This window comes from Dermacentor variabilis, chromosome 1, assembly GCF_050947875.1.
Source record: "Dermacentor variabilis isolate Ectoservices chromosome 1, ASM5094787v1, whole genome shotgun sequence".
Taxonomy (NCBI): Eukaryota; Metazoa; Arthropoda; class Arachnida; order Ixodida; family Ixodidae; genus Dermacentor; species Dermacentor variabilis.
In genome coordinates this window covers 199,054,343-199,080,526 of record NC_134568.1, presented here as the reverse complement: position 1 = coordinate 199,080,526, position 26,184 = coordinate 199,054,343, and the positions used below count along the sequence as shown (strand labels likewise).

General features: G+C 43.7%; 1 protein-coding gene across 2 annotated transcripts; it reads right to left on the bottom strand.

Annotated features, from left to right (window-relative positions):
• Nucleotides 1-273: 273 nt before the first annotated feature.
• Nucleotides 274-25,417, bottom strand: LOC142590705 (uncharacterized). 2 transcript variants are annotated; one of them, XM_075703126.1, is made up of 5 exons: nt 24,967-25,417; nt 17,158-17,361; nt 10,119-10,230; nt 7,568-7,708; nt 274-4,118 (listed from the first exon to the last, which is right to left on the bottom strand). In XM_075703126.1, the coding sequence occupies exons 2-5, from the start codon at nt 17,295-17,297 to the stop codon at nt 3,783-3,785; spliced, it is 729 nt and encodes a 242-aa protein (XP_075559241.1). In that variant the 5' UTR covers nt 17,298-17,361; nt 24,967-25,417; the 3' UTR covers nt 274-3,782. The 2 variants fall into 2 exon arrangements, with proteins under 2 accessions (XP_075559241.1, XP_075559246.1); XM_075703131.1 differs by lacking the exon at nt 24,967-25,417 and having other exon boundaries at nt 7,628-7,708; nt 17,158-17,576.
• Nucleotides 25,418-26,184: the final 767 nt, after the last annotated feature.

Below are 26,184 nucleotides of genomic sequence, written 5' to 3'. Positions count from 1 at the left end.
TACATTCAAAGCTATACGCATTCAGATGTTTTTTAATGTTGAGTGAATGTGGACATATCAGGAACATCCCATGGACACTTAACATAAGTTACCTCATATTGCCTGAAAGAAGATCCTCTGCATGACGTCAGGTGACGTCATGCAGAGCATTTCTAGCCATGTTGAATGAACAGTGGGAGCAAAGCATTAAATATTGATTTTATAATTTGAAAGCTCATAAAAATAATGCATTTGTTACTTCATTTTAACAGAGAAATTCCAAATAAAGGGATGTATCAAATCAACTCTCATTTATTTATCCTTGAAATACAAGAAAAGGGCGGTTGCAAAAAGCTGCATCAGACAGTAGCTTGACAAGACAATAGCCCCTATAGTGGGCAGCATCACGGAGAAACACTACTAAACAAAATGTTAACAGATGGAAAAATTATTTCCGTAAATTCATTGCACACTATGCATACTAATACTGGGTGTTCCACGTAACTTGAACCAAGGATTTAAACAAAGTGGTTAACTGCAGCTGAATGAAACCAATGACATGGCATGCTGTCATGTGGCACTCCTTACAGTATTTCCTAAGATCATTAATGCAAAATATTGAATATTCACTTTAGGGTCAAGTGCATTTCGTTACGTTGTAGAGGGGATTCAGAAACGACTAATCGAATTTTTTTGTGGCAAAGTACATGCTGTATGGCGATTTTTTTTTTTCTGCATTTAAAGAAAGCCTGCGAAATATAAAATCAAACCATGTAACTGCAGTTATGTGCTATCGTATTGCAACGCTCTTAACAGTGCTGCGAGCGAAAGAACCGTGCGTGCAGACCGTGGCAAAGCGGCCGTGGCTCTAGGCATTAGCTTAACAGTATGTCAACATCTTTGATGGTGCCACACTGAAAGGAAGCGCCATCGTCACCGATAAGTGATAGGCTCGAAGCACGGTTGAGAGCGCTGTAATACGATAGCGCTGCAATACGATAGCGCATGAGCACAGTCACATGGTTTTATTTCATATTTCGTGAGTTTTCTTTAAATGCTGAAAAGAATCTGTCATTCCTGCACCCCCTATACAACGTAACGAAACGCACTTGGCCCTAAAGTGAATATAAAAATTTTGTATAATTGATTTCAGTTAATTAACTAACTAAGCAGAATGCAAATATATTGAGGAGTGCTACATGACGGCAAACCATATCTTGTTGGTGTCACCGAGCTGGGGTTAACGACTTCCTTTAAATCCTTGTTTCAAGTTACGTGAAACACCCTGTCTAATCCAGAGAAACAACTTTCATATACAGGCATATTCAGTTTTATCACATGAAAGCAGCACACACAGAAACATTTTATGCATGTTTGAAACAAAAGAGTCATTGAAGCAACAATGGTGTAAAAAAAAATTAAGTGTAAAAACATTTTCGGGGCCCAATCGACTGATTATCAAACTATGATTAAGGTATGGTGTATTTTACCGACCGTTAGCATGTAATTATTTCAAAGAGTTGGTATGCACCCTTTAATAGGAAAGCATGCATCGTAATGCGTGCTGCCAATGTCTCAAGATGGAAATTATTATATTTAACAGTGTGACAGTATGATGGGGCTAGGCCATAATTGTAAAATTTGTTTAACAGCAATAACAAGCCATTTTTTCTGAAGTAGATGTTGCCACTCCTTTTGTGCTTAGGTGCTGATCACTTGCGTCACTTGCGTGGCTGACGAAATGCAAAGACAAAAGCAGACAGATGCACAATGTGAGACGTCAGCACAGTGATGCCATGAGGATGAAGGCAATGTACGATACTTGTTGAGCGAAGAATGATGAGGTGAATTGTATGCAGTGAGAAGTGCAACACATATGTAAATACATTTCAAGCTTCTATACCCCTTGTCTTATAGTAGCACATACCAATTTTTGGCAATTGGCCAAGAATGGCCGCAATACCAGTGGCCATAGAATGGAGTCCACTAGATGAAAAAGCTACAGAAATTCAAAGCCGTTGAATATAAGGCCCTATTCCATATAAGGGCCTATATAAGGGCTGAAGGGTCAACTTTTGAACTGATTAACTGATTTTAATGAAATATTATTGTGGAGTGATTTATGTTAAATGTATTCTTGTCATTAGGAAACATTTTAAATTTCATCACCTTAGCGGAAACAAAAAAAAAAATTATGGTCACCATATTGAGCAGTTCAATGTGTCAGCTCAGAAAAACTAATTTCAAAAATAATAGAGATAATCTTTGAATATATACTTTCTAGGTTGTCTTCAGTGCTGGACAAGGGCAGCCACTTTTTATTTATGCAATTTCTGTAAAAACCTCATCACTTGAAAACCAAGTTTGTCTTTGTGTTACCACATGTCAAATATCTGATATTTTCATGTGTGTTGTAAAACGTAAAAGGTACCTCATCTTGTACTTGATAAAATTTCAGTCTAGAAACTATTTTTAAATCAGGTTTTGGCAACGTAATTTGTATTTTCGTAAAAGTGTTCTGCCAACAAATGCAAACAGAGAAAAATCAGTTCAAAGGTTGCAGAACATGCTACATTACTTTATGGTGAATAGTGATTAATCAAGGGCGCTTGCTACATTACTTAAGCCCTCTTCTTCATTAAGACGCTGCCTGGTGGCAATCACTTAGTTTTCTTTTTTTTTTTCAGCTTTAGAGCTGTCCAGTTCCCTTGTCTGTGCTCGTGAAATCCTTGTTTGCTTGCTGAAAGTGCTTCTGTGCCTGGGCTCAATAGTACAGCTCCAGCTTCTCGAGCACTCTCTTGATGGCGCATGCACCCTAATTGAACTCTAGCACAGCCAAAGTTTCTGCAGTCTCCCCTGTTCTTAGGGATGTGAACTCCGTCCTTGGGCACCTCTTCCATAGTAATGCATTCAATAATTCATTCGCATTCCATGTCCATGTCCTTGAACATCGGTCGAAGAGCTCTGGCTTACTGAGCCTATTGTACAGAGACACACTAGCTTTTTTTTCGCAGTATTGCTACTAAAGGCTGGAAGGTGGGTTCATGGCTCCGATGGCTTGCTGGCATCAAGCAGGGCTTTGTGCTGATTGTACTCCGAGTAACCACTGATTGTAATTCGATCGTAATCTACCAATCTGAGTCAGTTACACTTTGACACTCAATCACAGCTCGCCACAGCCAAAAATATTACTTTTCTCTGGCACTTTTTCTGTGTGTTATGCTGCAGCCTTGATAGGTCTGTTATGGATAAAAAGTGCAAAGAGCTGTTCAAAAGAGGGCATCCATTCTGCATCTAGTTTCTCTCATGCTCTGAGGCCATGTTTTGAGAACAGCATTCGCAAGTGCTTTCAACGACAAGCGAGCGCCACCATCATGTGAAAAAATATCCTTTTCTTGTTTTATACCATGCAGATAGCAACCAAACTTGCTGAGGAGCTTTTTGGTTAGTTGAGGAATCCTACAAATCTAACTATGTATTTTTTGGGAGAAATTGCGATTTCCACCACTTAGGGTTCTTTAATGTGCACCCACAGCACATCACTGGAGCATTGCATTCTGCTCTCATCAGAATGCAGCTGCTGTAGTCGGAACTTGAACCTGCAATCATGTGCTTAATAGCACAATGCTATGCTTCTGCCTTGAGGCTTAGGCACAAAGGCATTTGGCTACAAAAAGGCTGCCCATTTTTTAAGTGGTGTGCTTTGCAGCTAAGTTACACTGTTAAGCCTTTGATGTTTTAGCTTGACAAAAATCCTTTATAATGTGCAATTTGCACCTAAACATAAGAACAAAACAATGCCTCTACGACAGGGTTTCTTGCATGCCCCCACAGCATTTCAAGATGGAAAGGAAACCGATGAAGTCCTTTTGCATGAGAGTTTTGCGCTTTGAGTTCTTAGCAATAAGGTTACTTGCTTCCATAACTTCAACAATTACTGCTTCGGTCTCCTTTTGTAGAATTTCAACTGCCAGTTTTTGCATTTTGAAGTTCTTGCCAGCAACCCGTGCAAGTACTTCATGTGCCAACATTGTAAATAGACGTCTTGGGATGGCTGTGGCAGTGGATGCTTGATGACGGCGGATCTTTTGTCGCACCTTGTTGTTTGCAGCCCGCCTCAAACCTTCCTTGGGTTTGGCCTGCAAGAAAGGAAGTAACTAAGCTGCACAGTCATTCAGAAGCTAAATTTAAAAATATATTGATGATTTAACATCCCATAGCCACAATCTGGGTATTGTGTACACAATATTTGGGGGTTCTAGGTTTTGACCACCTATGGTGTACTCAAAGCTACAGCGTTTTTCCATTCTGCCCATGTCAAAGTGCAGTTGCTCTAGCCTGTAAATAAATCTACAACCTCGGCAACAGAATGCCACTGAACTACAGCCACAGTGGGTATAATGTGATCAGTTTATGTACGTCAGACAAGCTTTCCTTTATATTTTGCAATTCTCAACTCTAGTTACATCATAATACCATTACCGTTTTCATCACACATTAAAAGCTAAAGTCTTAGTGGAATGTGTTTAGGCTTTTTCATTGAAATGGCTTTGCAGAGAAATGACAGAAGTCAGAGGACTGCACTTCCTATGCCAGTGGCCATCTCAATAACCTTGGTACTTTATGCCAGAGCAGAGTGGACCTATCAATTTTTTTATAGCAAGAGATGTGAGAAAGGTTCTCCAGAGCAATATGGTACATTGTTTTGTGCAGAAAAGAGTGTCATAAAGCTCAGAAAATAGGTGGAAGGCATTGGTGGATTCAGAGGAGGCCTGGCTCCTCCTGAGAATGCTGGCACTTTACCGCTGACAGTACTAAGTGTGCGGTGCTAAATCTTGCTTCCAATTAAAGTTAGATGTACAAGTAAGCATCCTATAGTCTAGGCCACCTAGGAATCTGACCATGCAAATTTATCCATGAGGCAAGCACATAGTACATCAAATTGCCTTTTTTTTGTGTGTGTGATGTGGTGGGGAATGTCAATAATTTTACAAATGGCAGGTGGAAAATTTTACAACGGATAAGTAGAATTGGGCCAGTATAATGTAAAAATTCCTTCAGCCCAATTCTGCTGCTTTCTTATCACCCGCCATTCGTAACCGGCCGATCTTCCAAGGTGAGTGAAATATAGCTCGTTCAACTCGTACCACTGATGAAGGGCAGAAATGAAAGGAATTGGAATATAATCATTGAATTATCCCGGCCCTGCATGGTCTCAGGTGTAGTACATCCAAATGCTGTACTATATCTGACATCAAGAATGCACACATTAGTATGCTCATGGCAGCAATATGTTTTACATAAAACAAGATGAAAGCACTTCATGGGAGTGAATATGCTCTTTGTACATTGGCATAGTAATGTACGTAACAACACAACATGACTGTCTGTAAGTGGCGTATACAAGGACCATTTATCATTCCTATCAGCAAGAGAGGAATGATAAACTGAGATAGAACTGGCTAACAAATTATTGTATAAAATGTGGAATCATCAATATTGAAAATGAAAATTGGCATTAACATTCAATATAGAATAATACATATGAAATGAAGTCACTTGAAACTGTGAGAGCACCAATGAAATGAGTACGACACTTTCCAATAAAATGGCTCTGTTCAAAATGCCTATGAGTGGGCCATGATTGAGTAGTCTGAAAGACACATGGCCTTGCATATATATTTCTCCATGTGCATCAAAATAACCCAAGTGCTGGCCAAATTTCAGTGAAGCAGGACTGGCAACAAGGGGCAGCACAAGGGAAGGTGCCCCCCCCTGAAATTCAGAGCCAAAACTTTTGCAACTCTGTATAAACAGAACCACAGAAGCAAGCTCTAAATCATATCTTTTTTTTCAGAAAAAGGCAGGATCTGAAATATCATCATCATCAGCCTGGTTACGCCCACTGCAGGGCAAAGGCCTCTCCCATACTTCTCCAACAACCCCAGTCATGTACTAATTGTGGCCATGTCGTACCTGCAAACTTCTTAATCTCCTCCGCCCACCTAATTTTCTGCCGCCCCCTGCTACGCTTCCCTTCCCTTAGAATCCAGTCTGTAACCCTTAATGACCATCGGTTATCTTCCCTCCTCATTACATGTCCTGCCCATGCCCATTTCTTTTTCTTGATTTCAACTAAGACGTCATTAACTCGCGTTTGTTCCCTCACCCAATCTGCTCTTTTCTTATCCCTTAACGTTATACCCATCATTCTTCTTTCCATAGCTCGTTGCATCATCCTCAATTTAAGTAAAACCCTTTTCGTAAGTCTCCAGGTTTCTGCCCCATAGGTGAGTACTGGTAAGACACAGCTATTATACACTTTTCTCTTGAGGGATATTGGCAACCTGCTGCTCATGATCTGAGAATGTCTGCCAAACGCACCCCAGCCCATTCTTATATTCTTCTGATTATTTCCGTCTCATGATCCGGATCCGCTGTCACTACCTGCCCTAAGTAGATGTATTCCCTTACCACTTCCAGTGCCTCGCTACCTATTGTAAATTGCTCTTCTCTTCCGAGACTGTTAAACATTACTTTAGTTTTCTGCAGATTAATTTTTAGACCCATCTGATCTAAAATATATTCTTTTGTAACAGCTGTCTTCTATCCAGAAAGCCATGCATAAAAAGTTGTGTCTGAGGCTCAAGCAGACAAAATTTTGATAGATTTTCAATGCATAGCATGTACTGATGTGAAAAACTTCATGGCACCACCACTATAAACAGCCAAAATAAGGACAACCAAAATTCTGGATGCCTTGCAGCATGCCCTTCGATAATTTGGACTCCCTCTGCACAACCATCTGTTCCTGGTTTGCCAAATGGAGCAGTAAGAGCTATGTTTTTGTTTTTATGTGTCAACGGCGCATCCTCAAAACTGAAAATAGAAAAGCCTAGCCAATTCAGAAGTTGTCGACCATGTCCTAGACAAACCACTGAACAAACTGGCTGCTACATTCAGTTCTTTATGCTTAATATATCTATGAGTGTTAAGAGGATATACAACATATAATTAGGGTACTTTGTTTCCTGGTAAAACCCAATAATGCCCAATGTCTGCATGACGAATAAAATTGATGAAAATTGGGTTAAACTTGATATCCCGCGATGTTTGCCCCCTTTTGTAAAGGGAAATAATAAACGAAGATGTTACACAACTAATGACCGTTGCCCACTTCTTGTAAACAAGTGGTGCAGGTAAATCATATTAACGTTATTAATATAATATGGTATATTAGTCATTCTTGCTTAACACTAAAGTGAAAACTGGTATATATAGAAATATATATTCAGTGCCTGCCGGCCGGAGGTGAGTAAACAAAAGCTTGTTGCTTTTTCCGTAGCCACATTTTCCAGCATGTGGCATGACATGGAAATGGCGCAGCAATGTTCTTTGAAGCGAATTGGCACAGCACTGATGTGGCTCTACATTGTGAATGTTTGCCATGGCATTGAGAGTGTGTTTACCACACTATGGCCCATATAATGTAAAACTATTCCAATCTCGTTTTATATTTTAAAGATACGACTTACCTAGTATTTGTTTTAATATTTTTCTTTAGTGTCGTTTTAAAAGAAATACCTACACTCGCTTGTTTGCCCTGCTTTGATGACTGCAAATTAGAAGGTCCTGCAGATCTACGCACCATCACTCGGACACCTGATGTGGATGAAGCAGGACTCTCCTCCTTATGCTCTTCATGGTGGGAGGGTTCATCTGGACGAGCCTGAAAGTACTCGTAGGTATTTAACTGCACACAATGTGGCATGGCCTAGCTATTAGTTTAGGTTAACAATGGTACTTTAAGGATCCACAAATCACAAAACACATGAAAGTAAAATCTTGGAGAAGGCAATGTGAAAAGGTGAAAACGGTTGCCTTCTGATCATAACACATGCGCACCATGATTTGTAGCATGCCCCGTAACAAGTTAACAAATCACAGCCCATGATGCTGTGCAGTGGCAGCCATTGTGGCAGCCACAAAATTTAATAGAAGATCTTGACCACAAAGAAACAGCTTTCATTCTTTGCATGAAGGTTGTGTGCAGACAATACAGTTCAGTCACACTGGAAATGATGCAGAGCGTTCCTTTGGCTGCTCAAAAACCTTTTACAGCAGCCAGATGCACATTTTTTTGCATCTAATAATTACGCACCATCTTAAGGGGAGGATGTGGGGCTCAAAATTATGTTTTTAACCATTCCATGGATATATATAAAAAATTATAGGTTTATGTATTTTCTTGTTTGATATACATATTCTAAACTTCATTAATACAGATTAAATAGAAAGTAATTTATGGCTGTCATACGGACCAATTAGACATGCCACCTCAGGAAAACTACCATTTCAGAAATGATGAAGACGCACTGATTGTTTTTGTTAGGTACCTTTAGGGGGGGGGGGGGGAGTTATAGTGCAGGATAAGGCCAGTTGAATGTTTTTTATTTCTTTTTTGTTACAATGTCATCACTTTGAGGATACGTTCAATTTTTTTTCATTGTCATTATATGTCAGGCATGTAATAATTCTTTTGTGTTAATAAAGATTTAGAAATATAAAATTCACCTCATCTTGTTCCTGACAAAATTTCAGCCTAAAGCTACCTTTAAAGCAGGTTTTGGCGAAGTATATTGAAAATGATAGTTTTCCTAAAGGTTTTGTTCAGCCCAAAACTGAAAATTGAGAAAAATAAGCTCAAAGATTTCAGAACATGCTATTTTACTTTAAGACCAAAAATAATTATTTAAAGTGCCCTGCTCCATAGGTCGGACCCTCCTCTTCAACTTGAACCTGCTCTACGGCAATTACTTCAAGTTGTCTTAGCTTTTTTTTTTCAGCTTTAGATCAGTCCTGCGTCTTTGCCTGCGCTCGCAGACAAGGTCGCCACAGGCAGAATTATGCCTTTATATTTAGTTTTTGCTATGTGGTCTGCTGTTCTCTCGATGGAAGGTCTCCCGTGATTCAAGCACATGAAAAAATAACTTTGTAATGCGAAGCACTCACTTCGTGTTCAATTTCTTGTGCACTCTGCGGCCACAGTGTTCATGAGTGCTCTCGACGGCGAGCGTGCAGCACCATCACGAGAAGAGAATTCATTTTCTTATTTTCTATGGTGCAGATTGAAACCAAACATGGTGAGGAGCTTCTTTATACATCTAGGAATCCAAAATAAACAAAATTGAAAAATGCATATTCTGGAAAAAATCAAGATATTAGCCCCCCCCCCCCGCCCCTTAATGGGTGTCACTAGGTGTGGGCACTGTAAGCAGACAAGTGCTGTGCATTTATCATGTGGTGATGATCCCGCCTGCAAAGTATTACAGCATTTTATGCCAGGAAAACAGCTGAGAATTTAAATGAAAGCCTCTGCACCATTCTTCTTGGAGCAGCCACTGTCTGTGGCAGCAAGTGATATGACATCACAGTCACCTTTGCATCACAAGTACCACCTACAGCACACAAATAGCAGCAACAGCACAGGCATTCTAACCAGGAGAAATGTGCCGTACAGCAACAAAAGAAATTAATGAAAAAAAGGAGACGGGGATTGTGATATGTAAGCCTCATGTGGATTCTTGGTTCTGTTATAGCAAAAGGTAGGGGAGGATTATGTTGCTTGCACGCACTGGTAGAGGCAATAGGAGAGAGCCTCTGCTGCCGGGAGGGTGGCTTACTGCCTTGCACCACTGACTCACACTTTATTTGTTTCTATCTCCACTAGTATTACTAAACCCTTTCTAAAAAGTATTTCAGCAAAATGCCCACTAGATAGTGCTTTTTAACTTCCTGTGTATAATCAAATTACTGAAGGAGCCTGGCTAGGGGCCCTTTTAGCCCCAGTGATGCTTTCTTCTCCTAATCAACAGGTAACTCACCTACTTTTGTTTGGTTCCAGTAGAACACTGCAAGTCTATAGTAGCTTCTCCCTGCCTTGCTCTGTTATACCTAATTGCTGAGCTCATTTCTGGTACAGCTCTCCTGCTATAGTCCCTACTATGCTTCAACAAATTTGAATCCTCTCTTTAATGAAAAAATGCCAGAATGACATGCTTGCGGTGATTGGATCAGCAACTGGCGTAACAAGTGGCAATGCGTTGTAGTCCCCCCCCCACTGCCTGCTCAGGCAGTACCTTTCTTGTTGACGTCCTTCGAGGTGAGCGTGTTTTACACAGTTGATTCTTCTCTGTGTTTCGTTGCTGTCGCCTAGATTTCTTGTGGCCACTTGGATGTCTTGAGGCACACCTGCATGACCAAAGGTTTATGCACAGTCCCTCAATACAACAAATAGCAGCTATAGATCAGAGCCGTGCAATGCATAAGATTAATGGCTTACTATTTTTAGCCTACACATACCTGCCACAATTTATGCAACTCTGTTGTTGCAACTGCACGAGCAAGCAAATGCGACAATGCAAAAACTTTGGTTTTCTCTCTGTTGCAGGCTAGCCTACCATCAGAGTAGTTCTGGTTTGTTGCATTAACAGAAGTACACAAAACTTTGAAATTATATTGTTACGGTGGCAAAAGACAAGGTCGTCGACGTTGAAGACGACGAAGTGGCAACAGCCTCTTGGGATCCTCGGCTGCTGTCTATATACAACCTGTAAATACACCGTGTAAATAGTTTTATCCCTGTGACATTTTGGTGGAGGTGCGGGGTATGCTCAAATGTAGGGACAAGAATTAAAATAGACTACAGCATAAATAGATAAAAAGTAGAGCCTGAAATGGTCGCTCGGCAACCCCATGCTGGTACAGTTCTCCCTCCTGAAAGCTGACCAAGCCCAAAGGTCAAATTACTGGCGAGTTTTAGTTCGCAAACTTCTTATCGTTTGCAGATTACTGGTTACCGGAGGTGTAAACACGAGCATACACCAGGTGACAACCACATGGCATAGAGCCCAACCAGACAAACGTATAGTAACGAAGTGTATTCTAGCTACTTTGCTGCTGATGTAAATTTTCGACAGCGGCGTAATCATGAACACGTTGCCTTTTTAAATGTAAAAATGCATCTATAATTAAGGCATAATGGGTAAACGAAGCTTCACAAGATATTGCTACCATCAAGTGTTCGGTAACCCAGTATTATGCAAACACCATTGCATATACTGGAATACTGGACATGCTAGAGCTACTCCATTATAGCTTCGGTAATGCGATTGGATGGCCAGCACATTACCTAGGGATGTATAGCTAAGCCAGGTGTACGCCAGGTACGCATCTGTTGCGGGCACATTTCTGCAACAGACACCTTTGCGTTGAGTGCAGTCACTTGATAGATAGTGATTTAGTGATTGCAATGAAGTTGCAGCCAGAATATTAGGAATTAGAACGGAGTTTCAAGTGGGGTGCTGTCACTGGTTAGCAGTGAGATTACCATATTGTGTTTCTGCTGATATGTGCCAATTAGTTTCGTGATTCACATATGACATGGGACTATGCAGCAGGCCACACAAGAAAGCTATTGCTGACACTGGCAATAATCTTTGATGGTTTGTGCCACAATTAAAAAAATCATCTGGTGCTCAGGGGGATCGCACCGGTGTCACATGGGTTCCTCGAATACAGCAGCTCGATGCTTTAGCACGCGGTGCGATGAATGCGCACGGGCAGGGAGGGAAAATTTTCATTGCTAGCACGCACCGGCGTGCCACGCAACTCAGAGGCCATGCGCGGACTTTGAGACGGCGCCGCTAGATCGTGCAGTGTGTCCAGAGGGAAGCGAGAGAAAGAATCTCGGCCGCAGTAGACGGCTCGATCATACGCACCGGAACACCACACATCTCGCAGTTCACGAGCGGACTTCGCGGCGGTGCCGCTAGATGGCGCAGCGTGTCCAGAGGGAAGCGAGAGAAAGATTCTCGGCTGCAGCAGACGGCTCGATCATACGCACCGGAGCGCCACACATCTCACAGTTCACGAGCGGACTTCGCGGAGGTACCGCTAGATGGCGCGTGTCCAGAGGAAAGTGCTTGAACCCGGCTGCAGTACGCACCTCATGATGCGTTTCGGCATTGGCAATACGATGTGTAGCTATATTGCTAATCGCATTAATATCGACGCTAACCGTGAGATCGGTTATTCCAGAATTTTTTACCCGCTGCTAGACACTTAACTGTGTTTGTTTGCCCGACTTTTAATTTTTTTTTGTTCAGCTTGTTGTTTGTGTGTGTTATGCAACTGTTACGTGAATAACATTCATCCTACGCACAACATTATTGACAGTACGTACATGGGGAATTCACCGACTTCACTGAGGCCGCCATATGAGCTTCTGCTCATGGGAATATCTAGACCCCTTTTATCCTAGTTTCGAAACTTCATCACCCGTTGTACACAGTATGCCACTTTTCAGAACATCCTCTATTCTATTAGCCACCTGCATCAAGGCGTGCCCTTAGGCAGCGTTCCTGGCTCTACTCTTTTCAGGATTTTCGTCAACGGCGCCACATTAGTGTTACACTCAACCCCACTGCTTTATGCTGACGATCTCGCCCTCATTCGCACAGCTACATCCTCCTCTGACTATGTTAGCCTCCAAGCCGATGTCGACAACGTTTATCGCTGGTCCTTAATACAAGGGCCCCTCACTACGTCTTGCCATTTTGAGCTGACAAGTGCAGTGCATACAATGCGTGCTAACGATTGTGTCTGCAAAGTATTACACCGCTGCGCACCGCGAAAACAGCTGAAATTTCACACCAAATGCGGTGCGCCCTTCTCCTCGTGGGCACCACGTTCCCAGCTGGAGAGTCGATGTCATTCACACAGTGCGCCAACGTATGTAATTCCCAGTGCTGTGATGTCACTCACAGTGACATGGAACTGAGACTAATTCAAGGGAACAACAGTTATTTGTTTGATCTGCTGTTTCAAAAGATGAATTAAAGTTTAGAGAAACAATAAAATCTATAAACCGATCAAATGTCTGCGTGTCATTGTCTACCTTGTACCGTAGCTACAGGTAGATGTATGTCCGCTTAATCTGCCTGTTCCCACATTGCGCAGCGTGAAGTCGCGCGCTCAGAGAACGAAACTATGTAATTTTCTACAGTGTTCTAGTGCGCTAATTGCGATCATGCTCTTTCATCTGCTTACGTCTACCTCAGTGTTCATGTGGCACTGACTTATATAGCGCTTGTCTTGTGCCAGCAGTACGACGCAGTGTTTTACGGTAAGAATCCATGAGCCGGGCCAGTCTCTCCAAACGTACGTCCTCTGAGGGCTAAAATGAACCTATCTGAAAAATTCTTGCGGTAGAACGCTTCCTTGATGGCGCGTAACAATTTCCAGCACATAGCCAAAATTTCTTATGAGGGCCGGTGAGGGACCTTTTAGGGGACACTGAAACACTTTTCTATGTAATCATAGAATGGCATCACTGTTAAATTACGTCATTATGCAAAAAAGGGTGAGGCGTGCAGACAGGACACAAGAGAAGAGAAGTACGTGGACAACACCAACGCCTCACTACAAAAAAAAAATAGAATCCTTCAGGCACAAGCAAAGTTAGACGTAGTTATTGGACCTATCAGCAGCTTTCTTCCCCCTTTCATGTCCACTAGCGTGCTGGAAGCTACACAGGGGAGACGGCAACGGGACACAAGGGAGCGATGCCCTGAAGGCCCCTAGACAAAACGAGTTTTTTATTCAGGTACCTTAACGCGACACAGCTCGTGGCGGCCACAATATCTATGCTACGCTTTTCATCTCAAAGGCCACGCGCAAGATGCAGCAATGTGCAACTGTCGTGTCTAGACCGGCAGTGCAAATATGAAATAGCTTTTCTTTCCTTTTGAGATCGCCAGACACGTATATATATATATATATATATATATATATATATATATATATATATATATATATATATATATATATATATATATATATATATATATATATATATATATATATATATATATATATATATATATATATATATATATATATATATATTATTTCATACATACTGCTAGCCTCCATTTGGAGGCTGTTGCAGGACATGGGAAAATACATTGCATCAAAATATGAATGACAAATTTATACACTTGTTAATATTGTAGTTTACAAGAAGACGTAGTTGAGCAATACAATAAGAGGGCGTGACCTTCCCGAGCCAGCCCTTAAAGGTTAATTAACAGAAATGGTATTAGAGGTTAATGAACAAGCATGCTAGAGTATATTTTTAGATAGTGTCTTTGCTAATTTTTTGAATAAGTAGAGATTATTTCTTAATCATGCTTATGCTAAGCGTTCAACTCTTATTTGCTGGTTCTACTCTAAATGAGTGCATTTTATTTCCCTTTTTTGACTGGCACAGATTCTTCAACAGCCACTAGGCCTGCTACCAGCTGACATGCCTTTCTTTGTCCTCCTTAGTCCTGTGCCTTAGTCTTGTTGGGACATGGCTGTGTGGTCACTTTTTCTAGATATGCCATTCATAATATATGTATTATGGTCAACGAGTGCAAAGCATGGCATGTCATTCATTACCTATATATACATTTAGTCACAGTCGATGCAAGGAAAGCAGATGTACATAATTTACAAGAATAAAATTTTGTTTTGCTGATTCTCCTGCTTTCTAAACATTGTTATGAAATGCTGGCTATGGAAAAACATTTTACAGTATCTTTACAAGATGCCTTTTCAATGTGCCTTATTCAATACCCTTACATGCTGCATGTATTTTTCTAGTGTTAGCAGTACACCAAGATGTCTAAAATGCTGTTCACTTCCAAAGTGTTATGTTTTGTGAGGCAATTCATTCATGAAGAATGTCATTTTGGTGCAGAAATGGCATGGCTGTGCACATGTTTGAGTGTCATACATAGACTCGCAATGTTATACATTTACAGATTTTATTCCAAACTGTGGAATCTATGCAGGTGCTTGCAATAATGTATGCCTTTGCAAATGCACGCATTTAGACCATAATACTGAATGTTTTTCAGATTAATAGATTTTGGCGTGTTTTAATTTTGAACTTAAAACTAGTCGTATTCAATACATGTGCATTTACTAGAAATCCTGAATCTGGTTCAAGATTCAAACTGGTTCAAAGAAAAGCATACTAGTACCAGTGATTTACATTAGTACATGATTAACACATGCATTAGTTAACTTTTCTTTTTTACAGTGCGGATAGCATATTTTTTCGGGCAAGCAAAATAATACCCGTGCCACACGGGCACAGAAAACAGCATTCAGTAGTTAAGGCCTTAAGTTCACGAATTATTTTTTTCGGCGGAGCTGCCACACGGTCCAAATTTAATGGCATTTGACCCGATGATGTCGATGACAGCGTCTTCGGAAGTGAGCAATGTTAGGGTATGAATTAAAAAATAACTATGCATTTACAAGTTTAACCTGTCGTAATAAACAGTGAAATGTAAAACTAAGCATACTTTGGCACGGTTAGCTTGATTTTCTTGCCTTCTTTTAGAATCGACCATAGCAACTGTGGCCAATGTATGTCAAATCCGAAGCCCAGAAACAAAATGGCGCCTGCCGCAGCGAGACCGTCGCAGCTACGTGGTCGCAGCGCCGACCTGAGGAAGTTCGTCTTATCACGCGGAGCCTATAAACACAAATACTGCACGTGAACGGCCTGCGCGCGACGAAAGACTACCGCGCAACAAATACAACCCATCCGCAAGTGACTTTCGTCTGCTTCACAGGTTGCCAACCTTTTGCGCAGTTTCGCTAGCTGCAACAATCCTTGTGTTCTCAAAGATTGTTTAATATAAATCAAAAGGTTTCTTCTCAAAAAGTGCCGATTGCACTTCAAAGTTATGTATAAATGTTTTCTTACAGGTTTAAACGTTTCAAATACTTTACTTACACTGAGAAATGCGTACTCTCGACGCCGTGGCTTGCGAAGCTACGGCGTCGAGAGTACGCGTTTTTCAGTCGAATGAGTTCTGGTGAACGCATTAAATAACGAATGGCATTAAGGCGAATGCCATTTGATTTGCTCGTGTGGCACCACGCAAATGACATTAAATGATACGGCATTAGGAAGTTAATGCCATTTTCTGTGCCCGTCATACGCGAGGTCTACACATACTCTAACAGCTTGCCAAGACTTTCCCAAGACGAATACGGAGGATGCATTAGCTTGGATTCACAGGAGCAATTGTGAAGTTCTAGGGGCTTTTGCTTAACTTGTACAAGCTGGATTGTAGACAACCTTTTGTCTTGAACAAGCCCAAGTACAGACGTGTTCTAGATGGGTTTTTGCTACCTGGATGACACAGTTTCCCTATGGGCTGTCACTGAAAATCTGACATTTCACCTGCGGAACTTATAATTTTAATGCTCCTTACGTGCTCTCTCAGACAGGAACATATATCATGCCTGTGAAACCTAATTTTTTAATTGCATCTGCCACCACCACCCTCTATACTGTTTCTATACTTTACTCTTTCTTCCTCTGCCTTTCACAAAAGGCACTGTGAGCCTCAAAGTATGGGCGTAAAAAAGCCTGTCCCAATAGCCTAACTCTTTCAGAGTTAAGTATAAAGCAAATAAATTGAGGCAATTAAGGCAAAAAAGCAGCCACAGCATAACATATACCATATTGTACAGCCAGCACGGCGAAAAGCTGCGCGTTATTTAGATCGGCAATTATTTCCAGTAGCATGAATTCTTGCTTCGAATTCAGTCAATGACGAGCAGTTTTCTTTCTCATTTTACGTTAATTGGTACAGCGGCGGACGAGATAGGCAATCAAGTGGGTGGATGCATGCAAAGAAATGATCGCATTTAAGATATATTTCCGTTCATTTATAGGGAGTTTCTGACAACAGGCCTACTATACGAATGTTACGTTGGTTCCAATTTGAGGCCAGTAGCCAGATTCAGCAAAGTGTACGCGACGGAATTCTATCGCATTTAAAAGAAATCAAACAAAACTACAATATTTTAGTGCTCACCATTGCGCTGCCCTTGCCGAAATTTTCAGGTATATACCTAAATAAACTGAATTATTAAACCTATGCCCCATGAATAGACGCTCCAAAATGAGAAAGAGAGAGAGCTAAAGTAGGTTGACTTTTAAAATGGCACATTTAAATTGGGTACTAATCTTGAAAACTGTAGCAAAACATTAAGTGCTGAGTTGCAGATTTACATAGGAAATTCAATTAGCACAAGTATACTCACGTTCTTGGAGAAAGTCGTCGTCGACGCAGTGACGACTCAGTATGACTCCACGAGTCAGCATCGTGATCAGAATCATCCGCCGCCGTCGAGCTAACGGACGTCTCTGGTCTCTGTCTTGACAGGCTGCTTGATCGTGACATGATCTTGTTCTTGAAGTGCTGGTCGAACTTAGAAGGAAGTCTTGGCACCGCTCACGCAATGGTCCTTCGAGACAAAGAGCGGGAAAACCCGAGACGTACCTCGGTCGTTCCACTTCACTCACGTAGACGCGCGCAGACGGACAGGTTAGGACCGAGAGTGCACTCTCTCAACTCAATACTGCAACAATCTTTTTTAACGTTTCAACCTTACAAGTGTTTACGGATGTACAGCCATCTGTATTTTTATTCTAACTTTAAAAGAGGGTTTCGCACTTACGTGCTGCGTGGTTTTCTTGCTCAAAGTTAATTAGCATTTACACTTCATTTTCGTCCGCGTCGTTCTATAAAACGTCTGGCATCGCTGTTAGCCTGGTTCTTCTGAACTTATTCTTTTGTGCTTTTCCTAAACTTTCTCTCGATCGAAAATTCCTAAAATTTGCAGGTGCTTAAGGCAATGGCATACCTTATTTTCCATGCCGAGTTATATTTTTAAAATATTGAGTAGTTTTGGAATATTGTAAGCTTTTATATATATTTTTGTGTACTCCGGTCAAGGAACATTAACAAAATAACTATAATGCATTAGACCGTTGAAACTTCTGTCAAATATTATTTGTTCGCAATGCGGGTTTTTGACTGATCTAAAACGATAGCATTCCAGCAGTTCAAAATGAAATTTTATACACTGACATCCCAATAAGGTAATTTTCGAAGGGAAATTGGTTATTAACAGAAATCTTCTAGAGAAAACTTATGTGGTTCAGTAGATGCATTAGACACGTACGTACATTAAAACAATTGAGCAAGCTCTGGCAGCAAAAAAGGTTGTTAGCTTAGGAGACAATGTTTCTTTTGTGAGCAAGAACAGTGTTTTCCATAAATCGCTTTTAAGTTGTCAATTGTGAACCACCGAACCTAAAATACACAAGGGGCATAATTTTCAGAATCATTTACTGTACATTTATTTGCGCAATCATTTCTGCCAATTACTCTAGATTGCATTGAAATAGTAATTATATGGACAATCCAGAGGAATTTCTACCGTCGGCGTCGCCGTGAGGTTCCGCATAAAGTCCAAGTGCGATACGATGCGCCGTATGTTGTAGGTGCGAGGGAAAACATGCGAGCTGCAGTGTGCGGTGAGACGGCTCGCACAAGCGAGGAGGGGGGCGAAGATGCGTCCCGTTTTCTTGGGCGTGCAGGGGGGGAGGCAGAGGTTGAGGGAGCAGGGAGATGTGCGCGTGCTAGGAGTAGGAGGGGAGGGGGCCAGGTTAGCGTAAAGCCCCTTAAACTTCGTAAAGTAGTGCCACGCTTTGAAGAACGCCGCCTCCTCCTCGAGCGCTCTGGCCAAAGCCGTCGCCGCGTCGCTATTGCCCTAATGGCATCACGTGGCCCCTTGCGCCGGCTTCGTTTGTTTACAGTCACGCTTCAGTGCCATTTCTGCTCGAGAAGCGCCGGTTGTTGGCGCTGTTCCTTCGATTCCTATTCTGTGTTGTTTTGATTTTGTGAACACCTTGAAGGAAGTTTTGTGGCAAGTGCGACGCCGCTTCACGCCATTTTCTGTGACCATGACCTGCTGGGCCTTCGGATGCCAATATAGTTTTAGCAAAAGCAAGAAACTATTCGCGATACCGTCCAGTAAGCGCGACGGGTTAAGCGCGAGACACATGGTGTGGTTTTGGGTGCGATCGGTCGTACGACCATTCGCATCGGCAGCCGCACTCAACAAGTCCTCAACCAAATCCGCCGCACGCGGCGCCGAATCGCACGCCGCGCATATATGCGACCAACTTGCTGTATTGTCGTGCGACCGCCGCATCGGTCGGACGACCACAGCCAATGACAGCGCCGGTAGCGTGAACGTCATGGCCACGTGGTAGACCCGGCGGGGCGGGGCCGGCGATCGGGCGCCTCGCCGCTCCATGTCTTCTTTTTTTTTTCTCTGCCTGGTCGAAACGCGGGCCTCTTTCGCCGCTGACGGCGGCACATAAATCGGCTACAGTCTGTTTCTGACACGAAATAACTTCTAGAATAAAGTGACCTCGAAATAGTGGGTGTTATAAAACGTTGTGCGAAATAGTAAATCCTTGGCGTAGATTTCTACTCGGACGCGGTCAGCGCAGACGCGCCAGCAATCGTCTGTATACGAAGCGGCTCGCCTGACTGGAGTGCTTACTCATCGCTGCTAACGGCACCGGGAAAACTAACCGTATTTTCACTTAAGCGAAACATAAATGGTCAGGCATTGATTGTGCTGACGAATTTAGGCGCTTTATTACGAGCTGCGGACGCATCGCAAGGACCCTCGGCCCCGGATATGCGGCCGGCGAGCTAGGCCTACATCGTCTCCCAGCGATCGCAAGCTCGCCTGGCATGCTCGTTCGCTTCTGTCGGCGCCAATGAAATTAAATGTGCTGCAATTTAAGCGTGACATAACTGTGTACATGTTGAGCCTGTGTACATGTTATACGAGCTGCAAGCGCCACCGGCGTCGGATTCGATGGCCCAGCTAGCTATGCCTGCCGGCTCCTGGCCATCGGCGGCTGTCATTGGATCCAATACTGCTAACGCGGCCTTGCGGAAACACTTCTACAGTGTTCGCATAGACGTGCTTATATTGTCATCGTTTGTTTCAAACAAGATAGCTGTGCAAATACAGTCGCTTTCACTTTCTGTTCGAAGTTACGCAGCATTCCGAACTTCCACGCAAGGGCGCCGGTTCTGGGCGGAGCTACCCGCCGCTCGCACATTCATACCATGTGTCCCGAATCGCCGCATGCGGCAAGTCGCATACGATGCGCCGTACGACAGATCGAACGGCTTCACCGAATCGGGAGAGAACTGCCGACGAACATCCTCCACACGACTATGCGAGGTAAGTTGTGAGTCTCTCATAGTATAATATGTGCCAGGTTTGTGTATTTTGTTGCGGGCAATAACGTAGTAGATATTGCACAGTTCACTGTGCATGTTGTCATTTGTCTGCACGCTTTAACACGATTTTAACGCAACGTCTGCTTTGTTTATATACGCACTACGTGGTCGTGTTAGTGGTATTTGGTGCGCTTAATCGTTTTGTGCGCCAACCGGCTTGAGTTTGCGGGCACACGAGGCTGCGTGCGATAACATGATTACGAATTTTTTAAGATTCAGTGCAGTCCTTTTGACAAAATTTCAATCTCGATCATGAAAGCTCCTCTTAGGAGAGCAACTCTGCCTTTTATGGTTACTTACTAGCCTTCTTTAGATAGAATAGCTTTGTCTGCCTCATTTGTTAGCGTTCCTCGTTGGCGGTCGCCCGTGCACATGGAGTTGCGATACAGAGGCATCGATGAAAAGCGTGCGTGCTCTCCCGAAACCGTGGTACGCGGTGCGTTCGCCGCCGAGCGACAGCCTCATATATAGGTAATTGAGACGTAGTATGTGCTAATTCGCGTGAGCTTTAAAGTGTGCGAAGCTTAAGATGCGGCGGTGGAGCACTCGCAAAGAAAACGTGCGGTCGGCCGCCCGTTCCGTGGCTGGCTTACACTCTAAGAACAGTTTACACCCTTTGGCTTGCCCCTTCTGCCACACAAAGATAATCGTCATCTGCCTTAATGCATTTCCTTTCTTTATCGCTGCAAGCCCGGAACTTTCCTGTGACGAACGGCACGCGCGTTATCAGAAGGGGCACTCCAAAGGGTGTAAACTGTTCTATGCTAATAAATGGTGCACACGAACTTGTGACTGCAAAGACAAATCTGTAATGCACCTATGCTGAAAATAAACCGTTAACTTGCAACTCGAATGCCATTTCATATCATTTTGACCTATATATAAAACATCATTTCACTTGCCACAATTTCGGCTGCGTCATGGCGGGGAAATTCTTTGCGCGATCATGACTTCACTATATAAAATCATGTCTCGCAAATGTTACTTCGGAGGGAGCGCAACCATCCTCAATACATGCACTCCAGTGCAACTCGGTTCGATACAAGTACGTCACTTAGTGAACGGATGAACCAACGCACAATGAAGTGTTGTTCGTGATAAGTCACTAACCTGAAAAAAATTACTCAAGCCCACTATGGTCTTGTTTGAGATTGAGTTAAGCATTGTTATCGCGCTCCCGCTTCGCGCACAAATACTAAACACTTATTTTATTTTCTTATGTACGTAGAGTTTCGATTCGATCGATGATCGGCCGCGGTATTTATGTCGACGTTGAGACACGAGAAACATAATAGCACCAGCGCCCATCTCTGAGCCTTTGCGCGCGCTTAGATTGGCAGGCACGCACGTTGGCGGCACTGTAGCTTGTAATACACTTTCGAACCTTCAGAGCAGCGGCAAATACTTTCTGATTCGCCCTCGTAGTTTCGCGATATTTCGCGAGAATCGGCACTGGATTTCCTAGGTATATTTTGTGGCACCTAGGAAATCTAAGCACGAACTTGCCCAAGCAGAAGTCCTTTCGGCACTGGACGCATGCGCACAATGGTCGCGCAAACGCGAGAATGAAGCTCATTGGCTCTCATCTCGCCAAAGTGATACTATCACCGAAAGTGGCCGCCCGAGAATCCCGACCCAGATCGATGACTGCAAACACTCGCTGTCACAACGCAGCCAGATGGAAGCCAGAGCCTGCTTCGTGCTACCTCTCGCTTGAACGCATCTCTGAAACTTTAGGTTACACGACCTCCAACACTAGGCGCGGGAGAAGACAGCGCACATGAGGCCCTCTCGGCTCACCCATCATTTGTACTCACCGCAGATTATCTCCGCATATGCGCTCAGCCGTGCCATGCGCAGCCACGGCCGGGCTAAAAGAGGAGACGCAGCCCACTGCCCCCCCCCCCCCCCCCCCCTTGCGCGACCTCCAAGATTGGCGCGCGGAAAGGCAGCGCGTATCAAGCAGCCGTCCTTCTCGGCTCCCTCTTGCACCTGCAGCATATGGCGCGTGGTCCGCGATATGATCTTGTGCACTTGGACTTTATACTAACCCTTACGGTGACGGCGTTAGCCTGGAGTGTTCCTATAATTTTTATCGCAATAAAATGTGCGGTTGAGTGTCAGATGACAGATCCTACATTTGCCTGACATTTTTGCGTCTCCGCTTTTCGCAAGAGAAAAAAAGAAAAGAACTGATGTATGCGGCTGTACTATCAATTGACCGCACGTAGAGGGCTGGTTTTATTGCCAGAAAATCGACCAAACTCGCGTCGAAGCGCTGTGGTTTACATTTACTGCCACGGCCGCTTATCCACAGGTTTGCGGAGGTTATGAAATGTCTGGAACATCTGGTAGAAGGGTAGTCAAATCTAGTGGGCAAACCAGACAAATTTACGTCGTTTTGTGCTGTAATGCTGACCTGTACAAGAAAATTAAAATTCTATCATGACTCAGCTCGGCTGCTTCACATTACTCTGCTCAGCGTAAGCCGACTCTCGTTTCGTCGCTGCTAGCTGTGATGGATGCAAGCACAGTTCGCAGGCGAGATTCATCCAATGATGGAATTAGTGCGAAAACAAGCGACAAGGAGATAATTATTTCGAATACATTTTGCTCTTTAAGCGTGTCATGTGTATTTGAAGCTAAGACAAGGAATGGTTGTTTGGCTTTGCTGACACTTGACGAAATAAGTATCCGGAGCGCTTAACAGATGAGAGAGAGAGAGAGTAAAACATCTTTATTAATAATATTTGAATGGCGAGAGAGGACAGAGAAGGGGACGCACACAGACGCATTTAGGTGTTCTACGCACCACGGCTGCCTTGAACACGTTTTCGTGGTCGTGTAAAAGTGCGTTGAACTAAAGTACTCCGATCAAACTAACCTAAATGAACATAAAAAATTTGCATTGCGAAACATGATTGCGCATAGCGCAGCAGCTACTATTAATATAAACAGCATGTCAGTGAAAATCCCGTCTCGCGTAGCCGTCTCCTGTGGGAGACGGCACGCGAGGAAAACGTGCAAGGGTGAGCTAAGAAGGATGGTGGCTCGATGTGTGCCGTATTCCCGCAAGCCCAATGTAGGAGGTCACGTGATCAAATCAGCGCTCGGGCGGGTGACAGGTGAGAGCGTGTCTCCTTTACCACGACCGTGGCTGCGCATGCTGAGCGCATACACGTGCTCCGCGCAATATAATTGGAGGTAATCTGCGGCGGGCGCAAACATAGGCGATCTGAGATGTCTGATGGTTTCACGTGCGCTGTCTTCCCGCGAGGCCTCTCAAGTGTCGGATACGTGTTGTAGTGGGAGGCTACCCGAGTCGATCGCTCCTCGAGGCCGGCGCTCTTCACCGAGGAATAGTAAACGACCGTAGAAGATGGGTATTAAACCATAGAGGAATAAGTTGTCTTTATACTTTGCAATATGTCATGCCATTTCTTATGGAAACAGATTTAAAGAAACAGCATTTCACCGATGTAATGAAGCTTCCTTCGCTATTCGTTCTTTATATCAGCATGGTGGGCACTGGATAGTCGAGTAGCACTTGCTGTCCATTCCCTAATTAAATGTTAATTAACTTTACAATTACTCGTTTTAGTGCCAGCATAGCAATGATAGTAATTGAGAACGCTACAGGAGGCAAAAGCAATTTGCGCGATTTTAAAAATGCCATCCATTGTTCAGATATTTGTCGACGAAAATTCGCCTGTTCTCGCTCAGATACATTTTTTCCCTTTCCACATTTCGTGGGCTTTCTTTAAATGCCGGAAAAATGCGCCATGCAGGAAGGCATCTGCCCACAAGAAACTGAATTGGGTGTTTAGGAACTCTCTCTACAACGTAACAGAACGCACTTGGCCCTAAAGTGAGTAATAAAATTTTCATAATTCATCTTCGTTAAATAACTAAGCAGAATGCAAAAAAAAAAAAGCTATGAGGAGCACCTCATGACCACAAATAATATCTCGTTAGTGTCACCCAGCTGCAGTTTACCGGTTAGTTTAAATCCTAGGCTTAAGTTACGTGAAACACCCGGTATTAAGGGGACAGATTACCAACTAGTGGTGGCAATTAATTATTGAGTGGTACATTTGCCCTGCTAAAAAAGAGGAAAAAAATACAAGTCAACTTCACTGCTATTAATATTCAGCAACTATTCACTCAGATCAAGACACAAGGTGGGATAATTCTATAAAATTGTTGCTTTAAGTTTGTTTAATGGGCATACTTCACCTGGTAACTCCACCCTGCCAGTTAAAGGTGTTCGCTTTGACAATGCAATTTTAAAAGCTTTTTTCTACAAGTGGTAGGAATACCGATATATGAAAATACAATACAAATCGAATCACGATAATTAGAACTCGGTTTGGAAATTTTTTCGGATTTAAATAAGTTCGAATCAAAAGAAGGGCTTGTTCTTGAAGTATTCGTGCATCATAGCACGATGCACGAACGGTGCGATTCGTGAAATATCGCGGAGCGCAAGGACACAGCGAGCGAGGCGAAACTGCCCACGCCTACCAACGCTCGCTTCTCCCGGTAACGGCAAAAAACAAAACTTCCGGGAGCAGGCTAAGCTAACGGCGCCAGCGCGTAGGCGCGCGCGCGCGGGGTCCACAGAAGGTGAGGTAGTTACGATGGGGGAGGGATGGCAAGGAGAGCGTAGCTGCGAGGAAGGGTGGGAGGGAAGTGGATTTGCTTTCCCTGCAGCTTGATGGATGGGGCTAATTACCTCTGCCACCTAGCCTAGCCTCTGAAGCTGCGGAGTTGCCGAGGCTGGACTGGGCCTTCGCCGCTGCTTCCCACTGCGTGCTTTTTCCTTCGTCTGCTGACAGATCGGCGCTGTGTTTATGTTCTTCGTCCTGCGTTCTTAACGCGAGTCATGTTTCATCAAGACGACGAAGTCGCTGCCGCTGATAATAATCATGTTGCTGTGCTCCCTTCTGTTGCGGCGTAATAATAATAATAATATTTGGGGTTTTACGTGCCAAAACCACTTTCTGATTATGAGGCACGCCGTAGTGGAGGACTCCGGAAATTTCGACCACCTGGGGTTCTTTAACGTGCACCTAAATCTAAGCACACGGGTGTTTTCGCATTTCGCCCCCATCGAAATGCGGCCGCCGTGGCCGGGATTCGATCCCGCGACCTCGTGCTCAGCAGCCCAACACCATAGCCACTGAGCAACCACGGCGGGTTCTGTTGCGGCGTCGTTGCGTTCAAAAGACAAGGGGAATAAAGTACTGGGTGTCGCGTTCGCGTCTTTGTATTCAGAGTGTCTAGTCGCACAGAATTGGATATGGCGCACTGTATCCAACAGCCTTCCCATCAGGACGTCTCGGTTTCGACTCGTCACTGTATAAAAAAAAAAAAGCGCTAACGAGACCAAACCAAGTCAACCAAAACAAGCGCTAGCGAGAGCTGACGCGAGCAGACGATAGGGCGAAACAAGCGGCCCGGCTGAACGAGACGCGGGGCGGGTCCGTATGGCACCAGTTTCCCATGCGTACGTCACTGGGCTTCTTCGATTTTCCACTTCTGGCTACCCGCGGGTTGCCAGAGCCAGCCACTGTAGGAGCCGCTCTCATTGGTCTTCACTCGTGGCTCGCATGCCGCCGTGGCGAGCCGCGAAAAATCGGCCCAGGACCGATCCCTTCCGTGGCGCGCACGTTTTGCCGATAGTGTGGCTGGGGCATTACGGCGCGACGCAGAAATGGCGACCTTGCCATTTGAGAGATGATGAAATTTCAGCTACGGTTTTCTTTTTCTTCGCACGCGGAGTTCCCAGGGGTCTCTCCAAAGGTTTTCCTCTATGGCGGGGTCAGCGCAATGCTGGTCGCAGGTGGTCGCAGGTGATCGGGCGCGATGCTGAAAGCATTGTCGGTGCGCGGTATGTTCGAATTAACCGTCGCAAATGCTTGCGCGTTTGGATTACCGGGAGTTTTCGCCC

What these genes read in the sequence shown, in the direction of transcription:
- LOC142590705 (XM_075703126.1), bottom strand. Translation starts at nt 17,297, where the DNA reads ATGTCACGATCAAGCAGCCTGTCAAGACAGAGACCAGAGACGTCCGTT. An exon ending in CGACGACTTTCTCCAAGAAC is followed by an intron (nt 10,231 to 17,157) that starts GTGAGTATACTT and finishes TTGGTCATGCAG; the next exon opens with GTGTGCCTCAAGACATCCAA. An exon ending in GAAGGACGTCAACAAGAAAG is followed by an intron (nt 7,709 to 10,118) that starts GTACTGCCTGAG and finishes GAGTACTTTCAG; the next exon opens with GCTCGTCCAGATGAACCCTC.